This window comes from Medicago truncatula, chromosome 1 (genome assembly GCF_003473485.1).
Source record: "Medicago truncatula cultivar Jemalong A17 chromosome 1, MtrunA17r5.0-ANR, whole genome shotgun sequence".
NCBI classification, from domain to species: Eukaryota; Viridiplantae; Streptophyta; class Magnoliopsida; order Fabales; family Fabaceae; genus Medicago; species Medicago truncatula.
This window is the reverse complement of record NC_053042.1, coordinates 21,838,389-21,863,747: the sequence shown is the minus strand read 5'-3', so window position 1 is coordinate 21,863,747 and position 25,359 is coordinate 21,838,389. Positions and strand designations below refer to the sequence as shown.

Sequence of the window (25,359 nt, the reverse complement as noted above, 5' to 3'; positions counted from 1 at the left end):
AATTTCTACCCCGAACTACGAGATTTTGATCCCTCACGGGTACGTAGGAAGAGGACCTTGTCCTTCCAAATCAATTAAAAAACATTTTTCTTTTTTTCTTTTCAACTATCAACTAAAAAACGATTTTCTTTTTTCTCTTCAATTAAAATCAATTTTCTTTTCCTTTTCAACTCATCATTAAATTACATTTTCATCTCTTCAAAAAGCAAGCAAGTTTAAGCACAAAAAGTTAAATAAAATCAAGAGGTTCTCGTAGAGTACTACGAATATTTAGGGTGCTAATACCTTCCCTAAATATAACCAACCCCCGAACCCTAAATCTCTTCAAAATGGGTGGTTTGGAACTTTTTCCCCTTAAAAAAAATTTGTTCAGTCGTGAGAAAAAAAAGTGAGTCAAACGCTAGTCAAATGGCCTTGATCTCCGAAAAATGGCGCGACAGGTGCTCTCGGGAACTTTGACATTTTTCGCTCAAAAATCAATTTTAAACCTTCCCAGGTCCAATCTCAATCTAAAAACTTGCCTAATCATTATTATATATATTCAGGCACTCAAAATCATCTAAGGTTCAACTTAAGGGACAAATCGACAAAAATCATGTTGACTCACTGGTCACACTCGCTATGGCGAGTGAACTGCTCGCTCTGGCGAGCTGTAGGGTAAGGCTCGCGAGGCGAGAAGAAGTTCCTCGCGAGGCGAGCGATGAAGCTCATCACTCGCTATGGCGAGGATCATCACTCGGGAGGCGAGCGATGAATGTCGGCTCGGGTAGAAGTGCAGTTTTCACGGAAATTCACCTATTCACATGGTTTAAAGCTCAAAACTAATTTCTGTAATCATTCTATGGATTATCTAAGGTCTGTAAACAGTTTCTACATCAATCTAACAATTTTTCATCAATTAATCTCAAATTTCTCACTTTAACCCTAATTCTCAAATTCTCTAAAACCAATCCTACACTTGTTAATTACAACCGATTGAATTACAGAATTAATAGAATTGAATGCTAGTCTCACCCTTACCTTAGAATGTGAAAATCGCAGCTTTCTTAGTCTTCTCCCTTCTCTTGTCTTTTTCTCCCCTTTTTCTCCAAAACTGATCGTACGTACCATGTATTTTTTTTCTTTCTAAAACTAGGTCTTCTCCTATTTATATCTCTCCCTATCTATTTTATCTTATTCCACTTATACCACTAAACTCTATAAATTCACAAAACAGCCCCCATCTCAATATTTATTCTATTTTTAAATCTTATTAAACAATAAAATAAGTCACTACACCTCATTCTTATAAATCATCTCAAATCACCAAAAATCACTTATATATTATATAAATATAATATAACTCACCTAAATAGCTCTTAGACTCAATTAAATAATTAAATAATTCGAAACGGGCGTTACACCATCTATATTACATTTTATCCAATCAAAGATAGGAGGTTGCCAGATTATCTCCTAGATTTTAGGAGCATTCCCATAATTGATTTTGACAGAAAAAGCTTTCAAAAGAACAAAGTCAGCAATAGATGAGTTTGCATGACATTTTGAATTATTACCAGACATAGCAGTTGCTGAAATAATTAAGTTGATAGCTGACCCCGTGTTTATCGTTCTTCCGGAGAAGATCAGTTGATTCCTGCAGTACCATATTGTATTTAGGCAGTTAATAACAGCTGAAAGAACAACAACCTTGCAGAGAGGATACCAGCTTCTCTGAACCACATTGATGGCCTCCTGAATAGTCACAAAGATGCAAGGAATTTTGATAATCGATGCAAACCATTGGCAAATTAATTTAGCAAAATCACAAGTAATCAACAAGTGATTAGTTGTTTCTTGTTCCTTTCTGCATAAGCAACGAATTAAGGGTAACTGACAACCTCTAGGGAACATATTTTCATATGTTGGAAGCTTATTGTGCAAACTTCTCCAAACCATAAGAGATTTTGAAGGAGGAATGGAATTGTGCCAAATGATTTTTACCCAAGATATGTTATGGCCAATCACACAATGATATTGATAAGCATGTTTAAAAGATAGCTTACCATCATGTGAGTGTTTCCACATTAGCTGGTCATCTTTATCAACAACAGGGATGCAAACTTTGTCTATGATGGATTGTGAATTGGGGAAGATTTGAACTAAGCTTGCTGGGATATTCCATGTGGTGCCATTGATGAAATCGCTAACAGTTGACTTCAATAAAGGATGAATGATAGGAGAGATGTTTAGAGTAGAAACTAAAGTCTCACCACACCAATTATTAGTCCAGAAGTTGATCTCTGATCCATTTCCAAGTAACCAAGATGAATTAACAATGACTTCTGTGTATTTGTGTTTAATTCCACTCCATATAGAGGAAGAAATATGATATTTGACTGGATGCTGATTTTTCATTTCCCAACAAAGTTTAAGATTTGCACCTTCATTTACCTTTGATAGAGACCTGACTCCCAATCCCCCTTCTTTGGCAGGAACACAGACTTTGTGCCAAGCAACTGCTACAAGCTTTCTTTTGTTCACAGCTCCACTCCATATAAAATTTCTCATCGATCTTTCCATGTATTTTATCAAATCAATTAGCCAAGAGTAAATTGTAATGCAGTGAAGCAACATGCTATGAATAACACTATTCACTAATTGAACTCTTCCTGCAATAGAGAGGAGAGATGCTTTCCATGCTGCTAGCTTGAGTTTGATCTTGTCAGCAATTGGTTGAAAATATGCAGTTTTAGCTTTGCCTTTAAATATTGGAACACCTAGATATGAAAATGGTAAAGTGCCAATAGTAAAACCTGTCAAATTAAAGATTTGGGTGATTCTTTGTTGAGACATTGAACCAGCATAGAATGAAGACTTCTGAGGATTAACAAATTGGCCTGAATTTATTGAGTAATCTGTGAATAGATCTTTGAGAGTGTTAATGTTTGCGAATGTGCCCTTACAAAATATCATTATATCATCTGCATATAAGATGTGTGAAGGAGTTGGGTTGCTTCTTGCGCCATGAATTAACTTTAAACTACCATCTCTGACCAGCTTAGTAAGACTTCTACTCAAAACTTCCTTAGCAAGGCAAAACAACAGTGGGGATAAAGGATCCCCTTGAACATGAAAAGAAACACTGAAGCTTACCATTGATTGAAATAGACATCTTAGCAGAGTTCAAAATTGTTTTGATCCAACTGCAGAACTTATCACTGAAACCAAATGTCTTGAAAACTTTAAGGAGAAAATCCCAATTCAAAGTGTCAAATGCCTTTGCCATGTCAACCTTTATTGCAATATTTCCACCAAATGTCTTTTTGTGCATCACATTAATAACTTCTGATGTCAAACATATACAGTCTTTGATACTCCTCCCTTTTATAAAACCTCTTTGTTGAACTGATGTTATTGTTGGCATGATTGTTGAGAGTCTATCTGCCAAGATCTTTGAGATGAGTTTGAACTTGAAATTTGCTATTGCTATTGGCCTATATTGCTCCACTAAATCTGATAGTTAGTTTTTGGAAAAAGAGCAATAATATTTGAATTAAAATTGGGAAGTAACCAACCAGATGTGAAAAACTGTAAGAAAACTTTATAGACATCATGTTTGATTATTTCCCAGTAATTTTGAAAAAAATTGCTCCAAAGCCGTCTAGCCATGGTGCACTATCACTATTTAAAGAAAACACTGCATTTGAAATTTCTTCATAAGAAGGTAACATTGTAAGCATATTGTTGATTCTTTCTGTGATAAGATTTGTAATAACCTCTTCAATCATGCCAGTTTGAGTGATATTTGGATTGTTGGTAAAAATATTGGTAAAGTGATTTACAACATGTTCAGAGATCAAATTAGGGTCAGTCAATGTGATTTCACCATTCTTCATAGTTGAGATAAGGCTGGAGGTTCTTTTGATCTTTGCAACTATATGAAAAAAAGCTGTGTTTCTGTCTCCTTCACAATGCCATTTAACTTTTGATTTTTCATGCGAGAAGACTTCTTCTATGTTCAAAGCACTCTCTAAATTCAATTGAGCAGCCTTTTCTTGATCCATTAGAACATTAGAGTAACCAAGACTATGAATCTTCACTTGAATATCATCAAGTTCTTTGTATGCATTATCAACTTGAGAGTGGACATTACCAAAAATATTCTTGTTCCATACCTTTAAAGCCTCCTTCAGATTTTTAAGTTTTTGATTCAACACAAACATTGTACATCCTACAACTTAATTGGCCCATCATTTTTTGATGATATTGATACAATCAGGATGAGCACTCCACATTTTCATGAATTTAAAGGAAGAAGAGAATTGAATGTTCTGGGTTTGGAGTTCAAACAGGATGGGGAAGTGATCAGACCTAAGTTTGGTTACGGTGCCGACACTAAGTGATTCTCAATTATCAATCATAAGTTGGTTCGCATTGGCTCTGTCTGATCTTTTTCTGGCATTGTTTCTACCTCTTCTTCCATTAGTCCAGGTAAAAGCAGAACCCATGGTTGGAAGATGGAATAAATTGTTAACATCACTCCATTGCAGGAAATCTAACATGGGTAATCTGGAAGGGGTATGGGTACCTTGATGCTCATGAGACCCTAATATTGTATTGAAGTCACCAATGCAACACAAAGACAGGTTATGTTGGGTTTGAATGTTGGAAATGGATGACCACAACTGTCTTCTCTTAATATAACAAGTGGAAGCATATACACCAGTGAAACTAAAAGGCTTACCACTAATATCAATTTGAATTGAAATTTATTGATCATCAACACTAATTAAGTTCGGGGAAAGATTAATTGAACATAGACACCAGAGATTAGGGATTAAAGAGTTTCTATCATTAACACAAAACACTTTGAGACCTAGATTATAAAGCCATCTGTAACACTCCGTTTCCCAAAATCAATTAATTAATAAATAAACATGCATCAGAGTAATTCCCAAACGGACATGTCACACTACATTTTCAAAATTTCTTAAATAGAATATAAAATCTATTTAATAAACATCCTTCAAAATCATCATTAATTTTGCAGCGGAAAATTTGCATCAAAACAACAACAACAACAGTTTAAATCTCCATAGTTAAATCTTGGCATAAAAGCATTATCAACATAAATTCAACAACCATAGGGCTACGTCAGCAATATTCAAAAATTGATACATAGGAATGAAAAACAATAAGAAAATCTCATCCCGTACGTATCAGAGCCCTAGACACTTTGAGCCACCACTCCTACTAATCTTCATATACTTGCAAGTTACCCATACGAAGGGCAACATTTTCAAGCAGAAGGGGTGAGATTTCTCAAACAATAATAATAAGCATAAAATTCATCAATTACAATTAACAACATAGACATCATCATATACACTCAATAATAATTCTTCTTAACATCCCCTTAATGCTCATGAATAGCAGACAACCTAACATAACACTCCTCGAGTACATTTAACAACTCATAGGTAACATCATAACCTCGTCATACTCATCAACATAAACAACGTAAGAGTACACCACCTCTTATAGACACCAACAAAGTAAGAGTACACCACCTCTAAGAAGAACGATAAAGTAAGAGTACACCACCTCTTATAAAAACGACAAGTAAGAGTACACCACCTCTTATAAAAACGACACGTAAGAGTACACCACCTCTTATAAAAACAACAAGTAAGAGTACACACCTCTTATAAAACGACAAGTAAGAGTACACCACCTCTTATAAAAACGACACGTAAGAGTACACCACCTCTTATAAAATATCTAACATGATCAATCACCAACAACGGATACAACTACGACTTCAACAACAAACACCAACGATGATAACAACATCGACAATTTGCATAACTTACTTATGACTCATTTGGCAACGTACAACCCAACACACTTACAATTTAAACCAACATTCACATCTTAATTAAGATCCAACAGCAACACTAGTAGCACATAGACATCTCAAAATATGACAATACCAAATGACAATCAACACTACTTAAACATCACACATAATCCACATAATGCGTTTGGCAAATTTATCATAATATTAACACCCTCAACCATCTTATGTCAGACACACTGAACATCAACAATATTTTAATAAATCTTTATCTTAACCAAAAGATCATCTCAAAGCATCACGTGCGACAAAGAATCACAAAACCCTAAATGAAGCTGTCTGTCACTCAAAGGCTCGCGAGGCGAGCGCCTCTACTCGTTATGGCGAGTTCACAAAAGTTGGTTGTTCGCCTTGGCGAACCAGCTACTCGCCTTGGCGAATAAAATCATGGTGCTCTCGGGAACTTCACCTTTTTCACACAAAAATCCCATTTTTAACTTCTCCATAATGAATTTCTTTCTTAAATACCTGTATAATCATTCTTATATGCATTCTGGCACTCAAAACCATCTAAGACTTGACCAACAACGTTAATTCACAAAATCATGGCGACCTCACTTGTCAACTCGCTATGGCGAGTGTCTTCCTCGCAGTGGCGAGGAACATCTGGGTTCACTCGCGAGGCGAGAGAAAACGGCTCGCGAAGCGAACGATGAAGATCATCACTCGCGAGGCAAGGCTTGCTGCTCGCGAGGGCGAGCGATGAATCTCAGCTCAGGCAGAAACCCAGATTTTCATAAAAATCACCCAATCCCATGGTTATATTCATAAAACTGATTCTAATCATCATCCTATGCATTATCTAAGATCTGTATACAATTCCTACGTTAATTCAACACATTTTCACTATCTAATCACCAAATTCTCACCTTTTACCCTAATTCCCAAATTAAGAACAACTTCATGATAAATCCAATTTCAGAATTAAAGACTTAAGATCACTGTATGATAACCCCACCCTTACCTTAGATTGATGAACAAAGCTCTACACGATCTTCTCTTGGATACTCTTGGCTCCCTCTTGGTTTTTCTCCCAAAAACTACTTCCACGTGAAAATGCTTCTGACTGACAGTTTCCAACTTCCCCCTATTCTTAACTTCCCCCAATTATAACACTTAACTCCTACTTAATTCCTTTAATTAAAATATAACCCCCAAAACTCCAATTATTCTAAATTCCCACTTATTCTATTAAATAGTAACATAACTTATTTAATAAAATATAACACACCACATAATAATATAAAATCATATATAAAAAGGACTTAAAATCAACCAATAATAATTAAATAAAATTGGGGCGTTACAACTCTCCCCAACTTAAGAATTTTCGTCCTCGAAAATATACCTCTAATCAAGCAATCCCTCGTGCATCGTCTGCATACCAGTTAAAGCAAAAACCTTCCCACCAGTCTGGGCCTTCTTAGGCTTCTTGCACTGCGAACTAATATGACCTTTTTCCTTACAGTTATAGCAAACTACATCATCATGATTGCAATCTACCTCAGTATGACCTTTTTCACCGCAACGGAAACACCGTTTCACTTTACCAGCACAAGTGTTACTCTTGTGACCTTTCTCACCACATTTGTAACAAACTATTTCAACAGGAGTCTCTTCCCTCTTGGGCATCCTCTCGTCATTCAACCTAAGTTCACCCGGGGTACTGTACGGCTTAGAACGATTCTTATCCTTATTCCTCCGCTCACTCATCACCTTATAATGAGCTTTGGTATCATCCTCATAAATCCTACAGCTACTCACCAACTCAGAAAAGTTTCTAATCTTCTGATAACCAATGGCCCGCTTAATAACAGCACGCAGACCATTCTCAAACTTTATGCACTTAGAGAACTCAGCAATCTCAGCGGTGTAATGTGGATAAAACTTAGCAAGCTCCACAAACTTTGCAGCATATTTTGTTACTGACATATCACCCTGTTTCAACTCCAGAAAGTCAATTTCCTTCTTACCTCGGACATCTTCCGGGAAGTACCTACTCAGGAACTCTTTCCTGAACATAGCCCAAGTTACCACAACTCCATCCTGCTGCAGCACAGGCAACATACTTATCCACCAGTCATCGGTCTCTTCCGCTAACATGTGCGTCCCAAACCGCACCTTCTGCACCTCTGAACACTGCATGACCCTGAAAATTCTTTCAACCTCCTTAACCCATTTCTGGGCACCATCAGGATCATATCTACCTTTGAATGTTGGTGGATGATTCCTAAAGAAAGTCTCCAACATCCTAGTTCCATCACTACCAGCTTCAGCTTTTGGTTGCTGTTGAACAGCTTGAGCTACAGCCTCAAGCGCAGCAACAAGAGCAGCATCACTATTACCAGTCATCTCAAGGTTCTACATAAGAAACAACAACTCAGAACAATCAACAAAACAACATTAAAGTTGACACTCTATCCTAGGTGGCTCAACACGACTCTACTGCTTGGCCGGACGGACCAACCTGCTCTGATACCAATTGTAACACCCCGTTTCCCAAAATCAATTAATTAATAAATAAACATGCATCAGAGTAATTCCCAAACGGGCATGTCACACTACATTTTCAAAATTTCTTAAATAGAATATAAAATCTATTTAATAAACATCCTTCAAAATCATCATTAATTTTGCAGCGGAAAATTTGCATCAAAACAACAACAGCAACAGTTTAAATCTCCATAATTAAATCTTGGCATAAAAGCCTTATCAACATAAATTCAACAACCATAGGGCTACGTCAGCAATATTCAAAAATTGATACATAGGAATGAAAAACAATAAGAAAATCCCATCCCGTACGTATCAGAGCCCTAGACACTTTAAGCCACCACTCCTACTAATCTTCAGATACCTGCAAGTTACCCATACGAAGGGCAACATTTTCAAGCAAAAGGGGTGAGATTTCTCAAACAATAATAATAAGCATAAAATTCATCAATTACAATTAACAACATAGACATCATCATATACACTCAATAATAATTCTTCTTAACATCCCCTTAATGCTCATGAATAGCAGACAACCTAACATAACCCTCCTCGAGTACATTTAACAACTCATAGGTAACATCATAACCTCGTCATACTCATCAACATAAACAACGTAAGAGTACACCACCTCTTATAGACAACAACAAAGTAAGAGTACACCACCTCTAAGAAGAACGATAAAGTAAGAGTAGACCACCTCTTATAAAAACGACAAGTAAGAGTACACCACCTCTTATAAAACGACACGTAAGAGTACACCACCTCTTATAAAAACAAGTAAGAGTACACCACCTCTTATAAAAACGACAAGTAAGAGTACACCACCTCCTATAAAAACGACACGTAAGAGTACACCACCTCTTATAAAAACAATAAGTAAGAGTACACCACCTCTTATAAAACGACAAGTAAGAGTACACCACCTCTTATAAAAACGACACGTAAGAGTACACCACCTCTTATAAAAACAACAAGTAAGAGTACACCACCTCTTATAAAACATCTAACATGATCAATCACCAACAACGGATACAACTACGACTTCAACAACAAACACCAACGATGATAACAACATCGACAATTTGCATAACTTACTTATGACTCATTTGGCAACGTACAACCCAACACACTTACAATTTAAACCAACATTCACATCTTAATTAAGATCCAACAGCAACACTAGTAGCACATAGACATCTCAAAATATGACAATACCAAATGACAATCAACACTACTTAAACATCACACATAATCCACATAATGGGTTTGGCAAATTTATCATAATATTAACACCCTCAACCATCTTATGTCAGACTCACTGAACATCAACAATATTTTAATAAATCTTTATCTTAACCCAAGGATCATCTCAAAGCATCACGTGCGACAAAGAATCGCAAAACCCTAAACGAGGCTGTCTGGCACTCAAAGGCTCGCGAGGCGAGCGCCTCTACTCGCTATGGCGAGTTCACAAAAGTTGGCTGTTCGCCTTGGTCCAGCTACTTGCCTTGGCGAATAAAATCATGGTGCTCTCGAGAACTTCACCTTTTTTCACACAAAAATCCCATTTTTAACTTCTCCATAATGAATTTCATTCTAAAAACCTGTCTAATCATTCTCATATGCATTCTGGCACTCAAAACCATCTAAGACTTGACCAACAACGTTAATTCACAAAATCATGGTGACCTCACTGGTCAACTCGCTATGGCGAGTGTCTTCCTTGTAGTGGCGAGCAACATCTAGGTTCACTCGCGAGGCGAGAGAAAATGGGCGAAGCGACCGATGAAGATCATCACTCGCGAGGCGAGGCTTGCTGCTCGCGAGGGCGAGCGATGAATCTCAGCTCGGGCAGAATCCCAGATTTTCATAAAAATCACCCAATCCCATGGTTCTATTCATAAAACTGATTCTAATCATCATCCTATGCATTATCTAAGATCTGTATACAATTTCTACGTTAATTCAACACGTTTTCACTATCTAATCACCAAATTATCACCTTTTACCCTAATTCCCAAATTAAGAAAAACTCACATGATAAATCCAATTTCAGAATTAAAGACTTAAGATCACTGTATGATAATCGCACCCTTACCTTAGATTGATGAACAAAGCTCTACACGATCTTATCTTGGATACTCTTGGCTCCCTCTTGGTTTTTCTCCCAAAAATTGCTTCCACGTGAAAATGCTTCTGACTGACAGTTTCCAACTTCCGCCTATTCTTAACTTCCCCCTATTCTTAACTTCCCCCAATTAGAACACTTAACTCCTACTTAATTCCTTTAATTAAAATATAACCCCCAAAACTCCAATTATTCTAAATTCCCACTTATTCTATTAAATAGTAACATAACTTATTTAATAAAATATAACACACCACATAATAATATAAAATCATATATAAAAAGGACTTAAAATCGACCAATAATAATTAAATAAAATTGGGGCGTTACACCATCTAGGTGACAAATCAGACACAAGCATCCAGGGTTCATAAATGAAACAAACATCAGGTTTATATGTAAATAATAGTTTTTTAAGAGCTAATTTTGTAGGAGAATTAGCTAAACCTCTTAAGTTCCAATAAATGCACTTCATATAAAATGCTTGGGAGCACGAACCTTTGATCTTGTGATATAAGGCTTTGATTTTGAACTCTTCAACAATGCAGCTCTCTTTTCAGCTTTCTTAGTTGTTTTACTTGTCACCATCTGAAATCCATGCTCATCAACTTCTGGAACTGAATTATCTGCTTGTTTAGACATGGCTTGCTGTGCTAGTAATTTACCAGACAAGTTTCTATTTAGAACAGTGACAAGGCTGCTGGAATTGCCTGCAACAATTTGTTGTGCATTATCATCAAGTAAGTCATCAGTTGGTTCCATCTCCTCAAGATTTGCCCAAGAATCTTTTAGAAAGTTGATGTCTTTTTGCACAATTTCCTGAACTTCATCTTCATTGTCTGAACTGTCATTCTTTTCAGAGCCAATTCCCATTTGTGTTGCATCAACAAACTCATTTGTGCTACTAGAATTTTCAATGTCATCCTCATCACGATTGTTGCCATTCATGCTTTTATCTTCTGCCTGCACTGGTGTGTTTTGCTCTAGCTCTTCATTAATTTCTTTCTCCAGGTCCAAGTCCTCTTGATTCCTATCTTTTGATGTTGTGACTTCAACATTAACCTGTTCAGGACCCTAATTCTTCTTAGGACCATACACTTGAACAACAGGGCCTTTCTTTGCTTGAGACTTTTGTGCCACTTCTATGTTTTCAATGGGTTTCCTCTTACAAATTTCAAAGTAGTGACCAGTACACTTGCAGTAACTACAAAAATCTAGGAGATTCTCATATTTAACATCCATAAAAAGAGCATATCCTTTTCTCTTTACTAGAATCCTATGGCATAGTTCTTCATTCAAGTTTAAATCAATCAGAACCCTAGCGTAGTGAAAAAATGATATTTCTAACATGGATTTGCTAGTTATGTTGTTTGTGCATATTGGAGTACCAACCCCGCTCGCAATAGCAAAGAGTATTTTGGGGCGCCAATACTCTTGAGACAAACCTAAAATACGAATCCATACATGTGTGGTTGCTTGGTGCTGAATGCTAGGGTTAAAATCCTTTGATCATGCGAAAAGCTTGAGAAAATTTGGGTTTAAATTCCACGAACCAGAAGATCTAACCCTTCTCATAAAACCCTTTTCCAATAGATGTCACTCCCCACCTACCTATGTCTTTCCATAGAACAACTAGCTTCTTTCTCAAGCTTTCAACAATAATAGGGTTCGAACCTTTGGGCCAGATGATTCTCCCTTGCAAGTTGTGCTTGCATGCATCTAATCCATCATCATATTCATCATCTCGGATCTGTATTGCCCTTCGATCACCCTTGATGCAAGGTTTTGGCAATTGACTGTACGAAATGTCACAAACATTGCTTACAGCTTGAGCAAATATTTTTTGTTGCTTGTTTTGTGAAGGTGTAGGTTCGAAAGTTGGTTTAGGGGGTGGAATCGGTTCATTTTGCAGACAAAGCCAATGACATATGATGGAATTGGTGGTGTTGTTGGCGGTGGTCATGGTGGAATGTTGGTGGTTGACGGTGGAAAAGTAAGTTTCTTAAAGGTAAGGTAAACTATGTTGAACATACTTAAATCGCACTAAAAAAAATTAATTTTATGTGTCACACTGACTGTATAATTAATTTTATTTTTAATTTTTTTATTGGGTACTTGTAACACCCCGTTTTTTCCCAACTTGAAAATTTCACATAAAAATCAGAGTAATTCAACATAAACGGAATGTAACACTTCTTTTCATAAAATCATAAACGGAATAAATTCACTATTTATTGTCCAACTTAAACATCATATCATTTATTACTTTGCACCAGAAATTATTTCAACGTTTAAAACAACCTTGGCACAAAGGCTTCAATGTAAAATCTCATAAGGTTATTCCAACAACATGTTCATGAAAGTTCATAAAATAATACGTAAGGAATATAAAGTAACAACAAAATTCTCATCCTGTTACGTATCAGAACATCTAATACACTCGACACGTGAGAGAGTCGACTCACTTTACAGCTAATCTTGATTACCTGCAAGTTACCCAATTGTGAGGACAACATTTCCAAGCAGAAGGGGTGAGATTTCACATTCAATAATAATAAGCATATAATTCATCAAAAACAATTAACAACTTTAATGAACCAACTTTTAATCATCATTAACTTCATATTCATCATATTATATACAACATTATATATCACATAATAATCAGATCATAAACATCATCATATAACAACATAATCATCACATCATAAACATCATCTTATAACAACATAAACGATACATGATAACATCATCTTATAACAACATAAACAACACATCATAAACATCATCTCATAACGACACAATCAACAACGATTAATAAATATTAATACTTCACTTAGTTCTTTATTAACAGCTCATTGACAAATGACAACTTAACGACAACGACAATGCGACTTCTACAACTTAAACTCAACATATGCAACTTCAACTTCTTAATCATGCATGTGGTACCAACCAGAGCATCAAGCCCTCAACATAAAGAGCATAAATACACTCACAGGGCATCAAGCCCTCAACATAAGAGCAAAAGCTCATAGAGCATCAAGCCCTCAACGTAAGAGCAAAAGCTCACATGGCATCAAGCCCTCAACTTTAAATGAGTATGCATGGACTCAACAACTTACAACTTGGACAACATCAACAACTTATATGACTCCAATACTTTAGAACAACATCTTACAACTTTGTAACTTAGACAAACACTTGCAACTTAATTAATATTCAACAACAACAGACGGAGCACATAAACAACTCACAACATAACAACTTGAATGAATATAAAATAACAACTTCAACATAACAACATCAACAACAACAACTTGAATGATATGAACATCAATATTTCTACAACATTCAACATTCATATAATATATGTATTTCAAATTATCCAACAAAGATATTCACGTCAAACCAAATTAGATCCATCACAACATAGGTTAAATACTCTTAAACATCCTAATTGAAATCATAGTACTTCTAGTTTTGAGGTTTGAAATTATTCCATAAGTTTTGGATTAACATAGAAACGATTATCCTGAATTTTCATAAGATTTCACTAAGCCCTCCTTGGAGTATTTTCATCATATCTCAAAAACCAAAAATCATTTTCAAGTCAAACCAAAGTCATTGGAAAGCTAAAAAAATTATCTAAAACTTTCATGTTTACACCAAAGGCCAATTCAAAACAGAAACGTGTGAAAAAAATGCAAGAACATGAAACAGGGCATGCTGTCAGATAGCTACTCACCCCGGCGAGTCAGTTCACTCGCCATGGCGAGTTATAACAGATAGCTCTAGGGAAAACTCCATTTTTCACCCCAAAATCCCAATTTTAACTTCCCCATGCCCAAATTTGATCCCAAAGTTTGTCTAAATATTTATATATATCAAAAGAGACTCAAAACCATATAAAACTTGAACCAAAACATTATTTTAGAAAATCATCAATTCTGCAATTTAACCCTAATTTCTATAACATCAAAACTAACAAAACAACAACATGTTAAACCCCTTTTTAGAATCATACAACCCATTATTAGAGAAAGTTAGTCGCATCCTTACCTTAGATTGATCGACGAAGGACTCTATCGCTTTCTCTCCTCTGACTCTTCTCCTCTCTTGGTTTTTTCCCTTTTTCTCCAAAAACAGGTTTCACGTAATCATTTATTTTCTAATTCTAACTCTTCCCTTTTATATAAATCTTTAACCTACTAATTTTCTCTTATTTCCAAATCTGCCCTCAAAGTCTCAATATTCTATTCTAATATATATATATATATATATATATATATATATATATATATATATAATATAATATAATATAAAATATTTCTATGACAAATAACAAATATATCTCTAAAACAAATATATTTCTATAACATACATATATTTCTACACCAAATAACATATATATTTCTACACCAAATAACATGTATATATTTCTACACAAAATAACATATATATTTCTACATCAAATAACATATATATTATACTAATAAATACCAACATATAACATAACAAAATATCACTCATAAAAATAAATCGAATAAACTATAAAAAGACACATAGACTCAATAAAATAAATAAATAATAAAATAGGGTGTTACAGTACACGTGGCATTTGTGATCTTTTTTAAGTAAAAATAAAAAAAATCTTAAAAAATTAATAAAAATGAAAAAAATTATGGAAAAAAACGGAAAAAATTCTGGACAAATTAATAAAAATCTGGAAAAATGAAAAATAATGAAACAATTCTGGAAAATATTAGTATATATCGAAGTTTTCTAAAAATTAATATATGTAGAAAAAAAAAAGGTTTAATACATCCCCTGGTCCCTTAACCTTTTTTATTTTTTCAGTTTGATCCCTTAACTATTAAGTTTGGTCTCATAAGTCTTCTGTCGTTTACTGTTTTAGTTCTCTCTGTTAGTTTTTAACATCAAATGTCTAAGGTGAACCATATTTAAAGGTGGTCCACCATATGCCTTACTAAATTTTTTTATTTTAACCATTTGATTTTTTTTTTAAAAGATAACCGTTGAATCATGTAGGATTTATTGTACTTTACTGTGAACCACTAACACCTAAGTTAATCCATTCATCTTCTTCTTCCCTCATCATCTTAAACAACAACTTCATCAATAAAATCTAGAAAATCCCAAAAATAATAATTAAACCTACTATTTAATCACCACACAACCATCATTGTCATCTTCATATCACATTTTATTATCTTCATAAAAAAATCCAAAGAATCAAAAATTAAAAACTGAAATTATGTTTATAAATTCATCAAAATTAGCCCAGCAACATCTAATCATTACTATTAGAAATTAAAATTATTATTATTATTATTATTATTATTATTATTATTATTATTATTATTAAAATTGTTGTTTAATTAGATATTAAAAAGAAAAGAAAGGAGAGAACAGGACAGAGAAATTAAAGAGAGAAAAGAAAAGAGAGTAAGACATAACACGATAGAGAAAGGGGGAGAATGGGATTTTAGGGTTTCAACTTCATCCTTCATGTTCGATTTCGACCTTCATCCATCATCGATTTGATTTCAAAATTCCATTCCTCTTCTCGTTTGACTTGCGATTATGACCTCCCTCCGTCACGATTATGCCGTCGTGTTTGTTGTGACCTGCATTTCCATCATTACTGAGCTGCATTTTTAGAATTCGAAATTCCCATTTCTCACAATTTCTCAGATCCATTTCTGATTTCTCAGAATTAAAAATTCTTATTTCTCACAATATCATTTTTTTGCAATATAATGTTTAAGGGTTTGATTTTGGGTTCCAGATGGAAAAAGTATTAAGATGATTGAAACTGGGTTTAGGCAGCAAGATATGTAAGGGTTTTTTTTTTCTTCTTCATTTTTCTGCGTTTTTTTTTTCCTTCATCTCTTTCTGGGTTTGGGCAACATTTTTCTTCCTTTTTCTCTACATATATGATGTTAATGAAATTGTTTTTTTTTTTTTTTTTAAACTTTAGAATGCAACAAAAATATGCCGTAGCATATATGAGAGAAATGAAAGGGCGGAGGTGGGTGGTAAATTGATTTTCTTCATTTGGATATAAAGTTGATTATTGAAGGTATTTTTATGGGTTTTTTTTTTGAATTTTGATGAAAATGAATAAGAACAAAAAAGATTAGTTGTTGATGAATCAGTGTTGTATACAATGGACCTGCAATCAAACGGTTGAAATCATATCAAAAAATATAAACATTAAAATACTAACAGAGAGGACCAAAATAGTAAACGACAGAAGATTTATGGGATCAAATTGATACACGTAATAGTTAAGGGATCAAACTGAGAAAATAAAATAAGTTAAGGGACCGAAGATGTATTAAGCCGAAAAAAAAAATCATATTTCCAAAATTTTTTCAATAACGGAAAAATTTAAAAAATCTGGAAAATGGAAAAAATTCATATTTTTTTTTTCAAAAGTAAGAAAAAATTTCATTTTTTTTTAAAAATGATTAATCTTTTTAATTTTTTAAATATGGTATTCTGGAAAAAAAATTCGAAAATTTCAATATATATGAATCTTTTCCACAATTTTTTTAAATATTTCCAGATTTTTTTTAATTATTTTTTTCATTATTTTTCATTTTATTATTATTTTTAACTTTTTTTTTTTTTTTATTAAAAAAACACAAATGCCAAGTTTACCTAATAAAAAATAAAAATAATTACACAGTCAGCGTGCCACGTCAGCAGAAAAAGCTGACCCAGCATGTCACATCAACAAAAATGCACAGTCGGCTGGCCTAGGGGGTATTCTAAAACAAAACAAAAATATACAAGGATGAAATCAGACAAAAAATTTTACAGGGGGAAAACTAAAAGTGATTTATATTACAGGGGGTAAAGACTTATTAACCAATATAAAATTATGGCTTATATTCCCGTTGAAAGATATGAGAAAATGCTTGGAATGGATCGAGATGCAAGCTATGAAGATATAAGGAAAGCATACCGTAAGCTTTCTCTAAAATGGCACCCTGATCGAAACCCTAACAATAAAAAAGGAGGCTCATGAAAAATTCCCACGTATCAAAGACTCCTATGACGCTTTAATGAAGGAAGTCCATGCTCAACCACCTTCCTCTTCTTCTTCTTCACGTCCCACAAACCATAATGGTACCCACAACGCTTCATCTTCATCATCGTCATCGTCCTCATCATCATCATCATCATCATCGGGGACGGAGCTAGAAGAGGTTGATATTTTTGATGACATGTGTGATATTTATAGAAATAAAGCTGGTCGATCCCATAGACATGGTAGTCAACCTTATTCACAACTAGGGGGCAACAAATAGTTCTTCACTACTTCACAACAGCCCTGTAACAACTTACGTCGCGATGATGCTTCACAAATTGGTGTAGTTGGAGTTTTTTCTTTTCAGTAAACTTAGTTGTTGGAGTTTAGATCAGGGGATCACAGTTAGACGTTAGTCATGTTTCATTTAGCAATTTGATGGGATAAAACCGCAAGTGCACGATTCTACCGAAGTAGTAATAAAAGAATATCATTCTGACAGAGAGTTATGAATTCAATTAACTTTCAATAATGATTAGAAAATAGTTTTAGTTGAAAAGTTTGGATTTTTGTTTTAAAAGAGAAATAACAATAATAATAAAAAGGTGTCTTGGGATTATTGGTTCATCATGGTGACAAATCCTTCACAAACCAAACCTTTAAATCTAGAACTTTATGTTAGACCTACTTTCTAAAGACAAGTTTCTCTTCAGCCTATCACATCTCCTTTCGGTCTCAGTGAGTGTGTTCCTCTAGCAACCACGCCTATTTTCATGGTTGATTGCTATTAGAATCCTTGAAGTTCGAAACTTTATATGTCTCCAGGTTTGCTAGACTATTTTCATGTTTCGCAATCCTTGTCTAAATTCACTTGTTCGAATATCAAAACTCCACTTTCGTTTTATGAATTGATATTTGAGATGATGAATTAATAATTACTAACCCTCCACTTTCGCTTCTACAATTTGATATTTGTTAATTCATGTTAAAACGGTGAATTTAGATTAAAAATTAGGGTTTAAGACTTGATTTGATTACGATTATGTCATTAGACTTATCCAACAATCCCAAGACAAGAAGAGTCTACTCACTAACGTTCATTGTAGACATAGAAGAGAAGAAGAAGAAGAAGAAGAACATAAAAGTAAACAACAATAAAATAAAGGTGAACTTTTATTCCAAGAACAAAAGATGAATTGTGGTGATAGCTAGCTACTCTATTTATAGTTTACAATAATTTAAAATCTAAGCAATACATCACTAGAATGTTCCACAAGAAACCATGAGCTTTTAGATCATAAGTAAACTTAATAGGTAGCTTGTCTTTGAAGCAGAAACAACGAAAGGGTAAAAGGGGCGCGCCACTTGTTATATTTTTGCACAAGATCTTCAAATTCTTTGCACAATATATTTTTGCATGAGATCTTTATAATTTTGGCATGAATAAGCTCCAATTCTCCTTTCTTTTGCTCCAAGACTCCATCTTTCAAATATTTGTTCCTAAAATAAGATAACTTGCAATTGAAGTAAAATAGTTCTAGAAGGAAATAAAAACATATTAAATCTAATTAAAATAAACTTAAATATTAAATAAAAGACACTAATTAATGACTCATTATTGACTCATCACAATTGAAAGTCAATTAGTTTAAATTTTCTTATTCGAAATTTCTATTGCATGTATTTTCTTCTGCAAAGTATTCTAGGTTTATAAATTATGTGTTTAGTTATGAGAGTTGAGAATTATGATTTAAGGTTTTACTTGTTAAAAAAAACTAGGTTTTAAATTTGACATGCATATAATCCAGGTTAATACGGTGAAAATAGCCGCCAGAAAAATGCATATGTAATGTCCGATATGGTTTTTTTACGGAAATAGTAGTGTCTGATATCGTGTTTTAATACTGTTGTGAGTTCCGTTTGATAATCACACCAATTAAAACAAAGATGTGTGGAGCAAATGAAGTGGTAATCAATGTGTAAAGTGTCTCCAAGCAACAACAACAAAAACAGACCAAGTCTAGTGTAGAGCAACACCACAAACATATACAAAGAACAAAGATAAGCAATGAAAGAATGAACAAACACACCAAAAGATTGTTGACTCAGTTCGGTTCAATATGACCTAATCTGGGGGAGAGAGCAGCTCTCCAATCCACTATGATGAAAGCGTTACAAGAAAATAGTTTGCAAACTTACGCAAGAACAATACCTAAAGAGAAGACACAAAAGGAAGCTTTTGATCCTTCCAATGGTGAAATCTCACTACCCAAGGTGTTTACAATGTTTCACAACCCAAGAGATCCTCACTACAAAAGACATTCAACCCTAAAGTTACCTCCTTTGTAATCCAAGTTTCTCTCTCTTCAAGCTCTTTTCCAAAATTTGCACAAGAACACTTAAATACCAATCTTCAGCTGATAAAATCGTGCCACGTTTTCCAAATCGTGTCACGATTGATATGTACGACCCAAGGTACGACCAACCTTATCCTGAAAACTTAGCCAGCAAGTTTGAAAATCGTGTCACGATTTCACAGAATCGTGCCACGATTTGACACCCTGCAAATCAGCTCACGACATTACAAAATTGTGTCACGATTTCTCTGTTCTTCCAAACCACAAATTTGAAGCCAAATCTCAACAAATACGGTGAATAAAAATCACAAAAATGATCGCGATAAAACACCATGCCAAGATGAAACTATGTTACAGCCACAACAAATTGTAGGAAACAAATTTATTGTGTCATTTCATTTTTTTTATGCTATTGTCTCTTCTAAAAACATTGAAGCCTGGCTTTATTAGTGGCTAATTTTATTTTTTGAAAATCAATTTCTTTAAAAAATTATGAAAAGAACTATAGTCAATGAGAAATTAAGTTATTATCTCTATATTATTATTATTATTATTATTATACATGTATTCTAAGCTACATTTTGCTTATATATCACCTCACCAAAACTCCCCCTTCCTAAATAAACTTTCATACTAATGCCATGTGGCTTTCTCTCCTTTTCTTTTAATCACTCTTTCATAACTCTTTAATTATAAAATGGCTGATTTAATTGTCACAACCATAGGTTTTTTTTTTATTACTCATCTCCATGAATTATATGTAACTGTCAAAAAGTTAAGGATTTTTAAAGTCTCAACTATGAAGGGTTTTGTGCGCTAACTTTTGTTTTCTCTAAAATTATCATTTGGTTTTCAAAGTTCATACAATGAAAGAGTTTTAGTATTTAGCGTGACATAAATATTTTTAAATATGTAACTACCAAAATCCTTCAAAACAACATAAATGTATGCAATTTCTCAACAAAAAAAAAAAACATAGGTAACTGCTAAGTGCAAGCACGGGTTATTAGCCAGAGGAATTGTGATTCAATGATTTGTGACTTCTTCCACTACCAATTCTTTTATTTCCTTCAATTACCTGGGTTTTCTTTTCCTTCCTTCCATTCTATCTCCTCTATCTTTATTTCTATATACATGCATTCTAAGATGCATTTGGATGATATGTGACCTCACCAAAACTCCCTCATTCTAACTAATCTAAGGTACACTATCCAACTTATAAATATATAATTCTTATTTTAATACTATATTAAATAGGTGCTAAATATTTTTAGTATATAAAAGTTTTTGTTTTTAGTTATCGTCACATTCTCCAAGTACCTATTGAATGATACTCTTTAATTTTTATTATATAGAAATTTTCACAAATATTTTAGACTATTCAATGATTTTTGTGGGAGAATATAGACTAAAGTTACGCTATAATATAGATAATATAGATAGATTGATCAAATTCTTATGACCCTACTTTTTTCATCTTTCATTGTCGTTTATTTAATTGTATTGTTTGTGTGTATAGCTATCTTTCTCATGTAAATGCAGATAAGAGGATAAAGGACATTTACATTTTTGTTTTTGACGCTTTATTGCTACTTGAGAAGTCTCTAAGAAATGTTCGAAAAATGACCGCTCATGTAAGTATATTCCTTAACCTTAATATTTGCATCAATTAAATTAAAAATTATTGAATTTATATGGAGATTAATTTATATATTGTTGATATGTGTAATGTTTAATAGTTTTTATTTTTAAAGATAAATTCATTGCGTTTTAAAATTATTTTATACTAAATAGTGCTAATTGTTATCATCTATTATGCTTTTATTTTCATCCTCCTATATATTTTGACTATCTTTTATATGTTATCTAATAGTGTATTTGTGTTTATGTAACCTAAAATTATTTATTCAATTGTTGTTCTTATTGGTTTTAAATTACATGTGTGTCTTGGTGCTTTGGTGACTTAGAGAAAGGGGATATTGGAGGCATTCAATCACAGCGAAAAGCCTTATTAATCTACGAATTTAAAATGTGTATCATTTGTAAGAGATGTAACTCAACTTGGATAAGTTTGGATTTTGATGTCATATATTCGGGAAAAAATTGAAAGAATATTTGAAAATATTAGTCTAATATTAATGTTTTGTTTATAGGTGTGAATCTTGGTTAAAAGATTAATTGAGTTAAAAGGAGTTGAGTAGTTAAAAGTTCAGGTTTCAAGTCACTGCAAGAAGACAAATATTAACATAGCAGTTAACATACTAACATTTCCTGTTAGAAAAAAGCATGAATCTTGCTTGATTCATATCTTTTCTTTTAGGTTTTAACTTAATTGGTGTGTCTTCTATGTATTTTGAACTTATTTTTTTAAATAACTTCATTATTATTTGAATCAAATTAATAATCGTGTAAATTGTGGCTTTGAATAAGTTGATGATGACATAGATAAAATTTATTTCCCCCAACTTTTAACGTAAAATTATACCACATTTATGGTCATATGAATATGATATAAATTTGTTGCTATTTGTTATAATGTATAGAAAGTACTACTAACTAGACCAAAAAAAAAAAGTACTACTAATCATTTTATTTTTTACATTTTCTTGAAGAAACACATCACTTATCACTTACAAATAAGTTTTTCAATAAAAGTTAGCCTTAAAATGCATTTTCAGTCCTCATATTTTTTTAAATGAATTTTGGTCTTATTTAAAAAATACATTTTTATTCCTTTAGTTTAAACTTTTTACAGAACTTCAATCCCTCATCTTATTTTGGATTTTTTTATGACGCGGTTTATTCATTTATGACATGACATCATTTATTATGATATTTTTGCTAATATGAATATTCAGTTTGACATACCAAAGCCTTCATTTTTAACTTATTTCTTAAGCACTTTTTTTAGAAACCAAACAAAGAGTTCTACACAAAATAAGGAGTCCAATGATAGAAATCAAGAGTACAAAAAGTTATTTACAGGACCAAAACAAACACCCCAAAAACCAAACATAGATTATAAGCTAAGGGACAAGAAAACAAAATACATAATTGGATTAAGCCAACAAAGATGAAGATCAAAGTCAAGTCCAGATTGAATGATTAGGAGCCTTGGAAACAATTTCAGTTACGATTTATTAGTCTTAATAAATAGAAATTTACCGTTTTATTACGAGTATAAATGTATTAATCATAATTTATTTTTATTTTTGTTAATATTTTATTACAATAAAAACAATTTAATAATAATATCTTTTCATTTTCTGGTCTTGATAAATTAATCATGATGTTTTTTTTTTTTTTGTGGTGAAGTTGAAAATTATAGCATCAATACAATAAATAGATGTATCATACATAAATCAATTAAGGAAGATATGAAGCAATATCCATTTAAAAAAGAAGAACGAAAGCAATATGTAGATATAGTTTTGGAAAAATATTGTCTAAAACCAATAAATCCGATGTTATGCTTATCTTACAATCAAAATTTAGATTATTAGAGGATTAACACACAAAAAATCTAAACAAATATACTAAGATATAGGTAGATTTCACAAATGGGAGAGATGAAGAAGAGAGGGTGTGCACACTTTTTGGGTTTGATATTGTATTTTGCGTTTGTATAAATATAAGATAACTCGACCTAATTTTTAATAAATTAGTGACCAAGAAGAAAAATGATGTAATTTTTAAAACAAATTCAATCACTATATGTGATTATACATGATAAAAATATTATTTTTGTCATTTGTACAAATGTTATATATATTTTAAGAGAAATGATATTTGAACAACCATTTTTTATAACTTTTATGACAACTTTCTCTCTCATACTCACATTATCTTTTTACTTTCTCACTCTATTATTTTGGTTTTTGTGTCACTACCTCATTTCCTTTGTAAAATTTTGGTTATCACAAAAGTTGTCACATATATGGATGTTCAAATAACATAACTCATATTCTAATTCTACGGGTTATACACCTAGTACATTATATGATGATATACATAATGTTGTGATTAACACCGTCTAATAATCACAATCTTCACCACAACATTTAGTAACAGTCGAAATCCCAAAATCCTTACGCGACAGCGACCTCAATCGTTATTTAAAACAATACTTACAAAAAATTCTGATTTTCCTTCGAATTTTCCAGCGGAATATGTTGATGAATCCGCAGGAAAAATGTTTCCTGCGGATTTTGCCAAGGATTTGCTCAGTCTCAGGAAAAGCCAATAATATCTGCAGGAGATTATTGGTCAAGTGGGAGAGGGTTTCCCGCTGCCCGTGAATGTTTGATGCGAACGCTCCGATGTAATTCCGTAGGTAAAGCAGCAGCAAAGCTGTTTCCGCTGGTAATTCTTCAAGAAACTGAACGAAATCACAGAAAAATCCGCAGGAAATTTAGTGGTTAATTAATGCATTTTTTTGATTATTTTCAATTAATCAATGTCAACAACCATATTAACAGTTTTTTTTAATTATTTGTTTGTTAAAGAAGTTTATTAGAAACTATCTCGAGTCAAATTTGGGACATAGCATATGCGTTTTTTAAGAAACATGTAAAGAGGTAAAAGATCCAAAAATAGCACACACTCAAAAAAAAAAAAAGATGGCAATAAAAACTTGTTCTTTGTAACAAAAACACTAGTCATAAAATACATCAAGTCTCCATCATTATGAAGCTGCAAAATATGCATAATAAAACATTTCAACAAACACTAAAATATGAGAAAACACTCTAGTTAGAGTATGACAAAACTTGTTCTTTTGCATGATGCATGTTATGTAATTTTGCAATGTCTTTTGCTCTTAGTCTTGCAGCTTGCTCTTCTGCCAATTGTTTCTCAAGCCTTGTAGTTGCCTCCTTCAATTTTGACTCAATCTACAAAACCATATGATTGATCAAACACAAAAAAAAAAAGGAGAAATATTCAATTATGTAAGATAATTATAGCTCATATTCTACCATGTGAATACTATTTAGAGAGGCTGAGATCTTCTAAATAAAGTTCAAACTTTGAACAAAGATGTACAATTCATAACCATACTACTAATAATACACATATTTTCGACAATGGAGCAAATTACTTTATATGCTAATATATGTGAAAAAAAGGCAACTATACACAAAGAGTCATACCAAAATTTGAGACTCCAGACCCTGAGATAAGTCAATTATTCCACTATAAAACTTCTTCCGTACTACATAAGGTCAAATAAGTCAGTTATTCCACTAAATAAGTTCAAATAAGTGAACTGAAACAATCCAAATAGGCCATGAGATAGCAATATCATATAATTTTTGTATGACTTATAAGTTTTTTTTTTTCATAAGTTATTTGGAGAACTTATGAAAATAAGCTAAAACAATTTATAATTAATGACGTAAACCGTTTCCATAAGTTC

The 25,359-nt window shown here is 32.9% G+C and overlaps 2 protein-coding genes across 2 annotated transcripts; both read right to left on the bottom strand.

Annotated features, from left to right (window-relative positions):
- Positions 1–3,602: 3,602 nt before the first annotated feature.
- On the bottom strand, positions 3,603–4,205 carry LOC25480269 (uncharacterized). The gene has a single exon (XM_024774547.1). The coding sequence runs from the start codon at positions 4,203–4,205 to the stop codon at positions 3,603–3,605; it is 603 nt and encodes a 200-aa protein (XP_024630315.1).
- A 3,044-nt stretch (positions 4,206–7,249) lies between these two features.
- LOC120578150 (uncharacterized) lies at positions 7,250–8,002 on the bottom strand. The gene has a single exon (XM_039830396.1). It carries the CDS (start codon positions 8,000–8,002, stop codon positions 7,250–7,252), a length of 753 nt encoding a protein of 250 aa, XP_039686330.1.
- Positions 8,003–25,359: the final 17,357 nt, after the last annotated feature.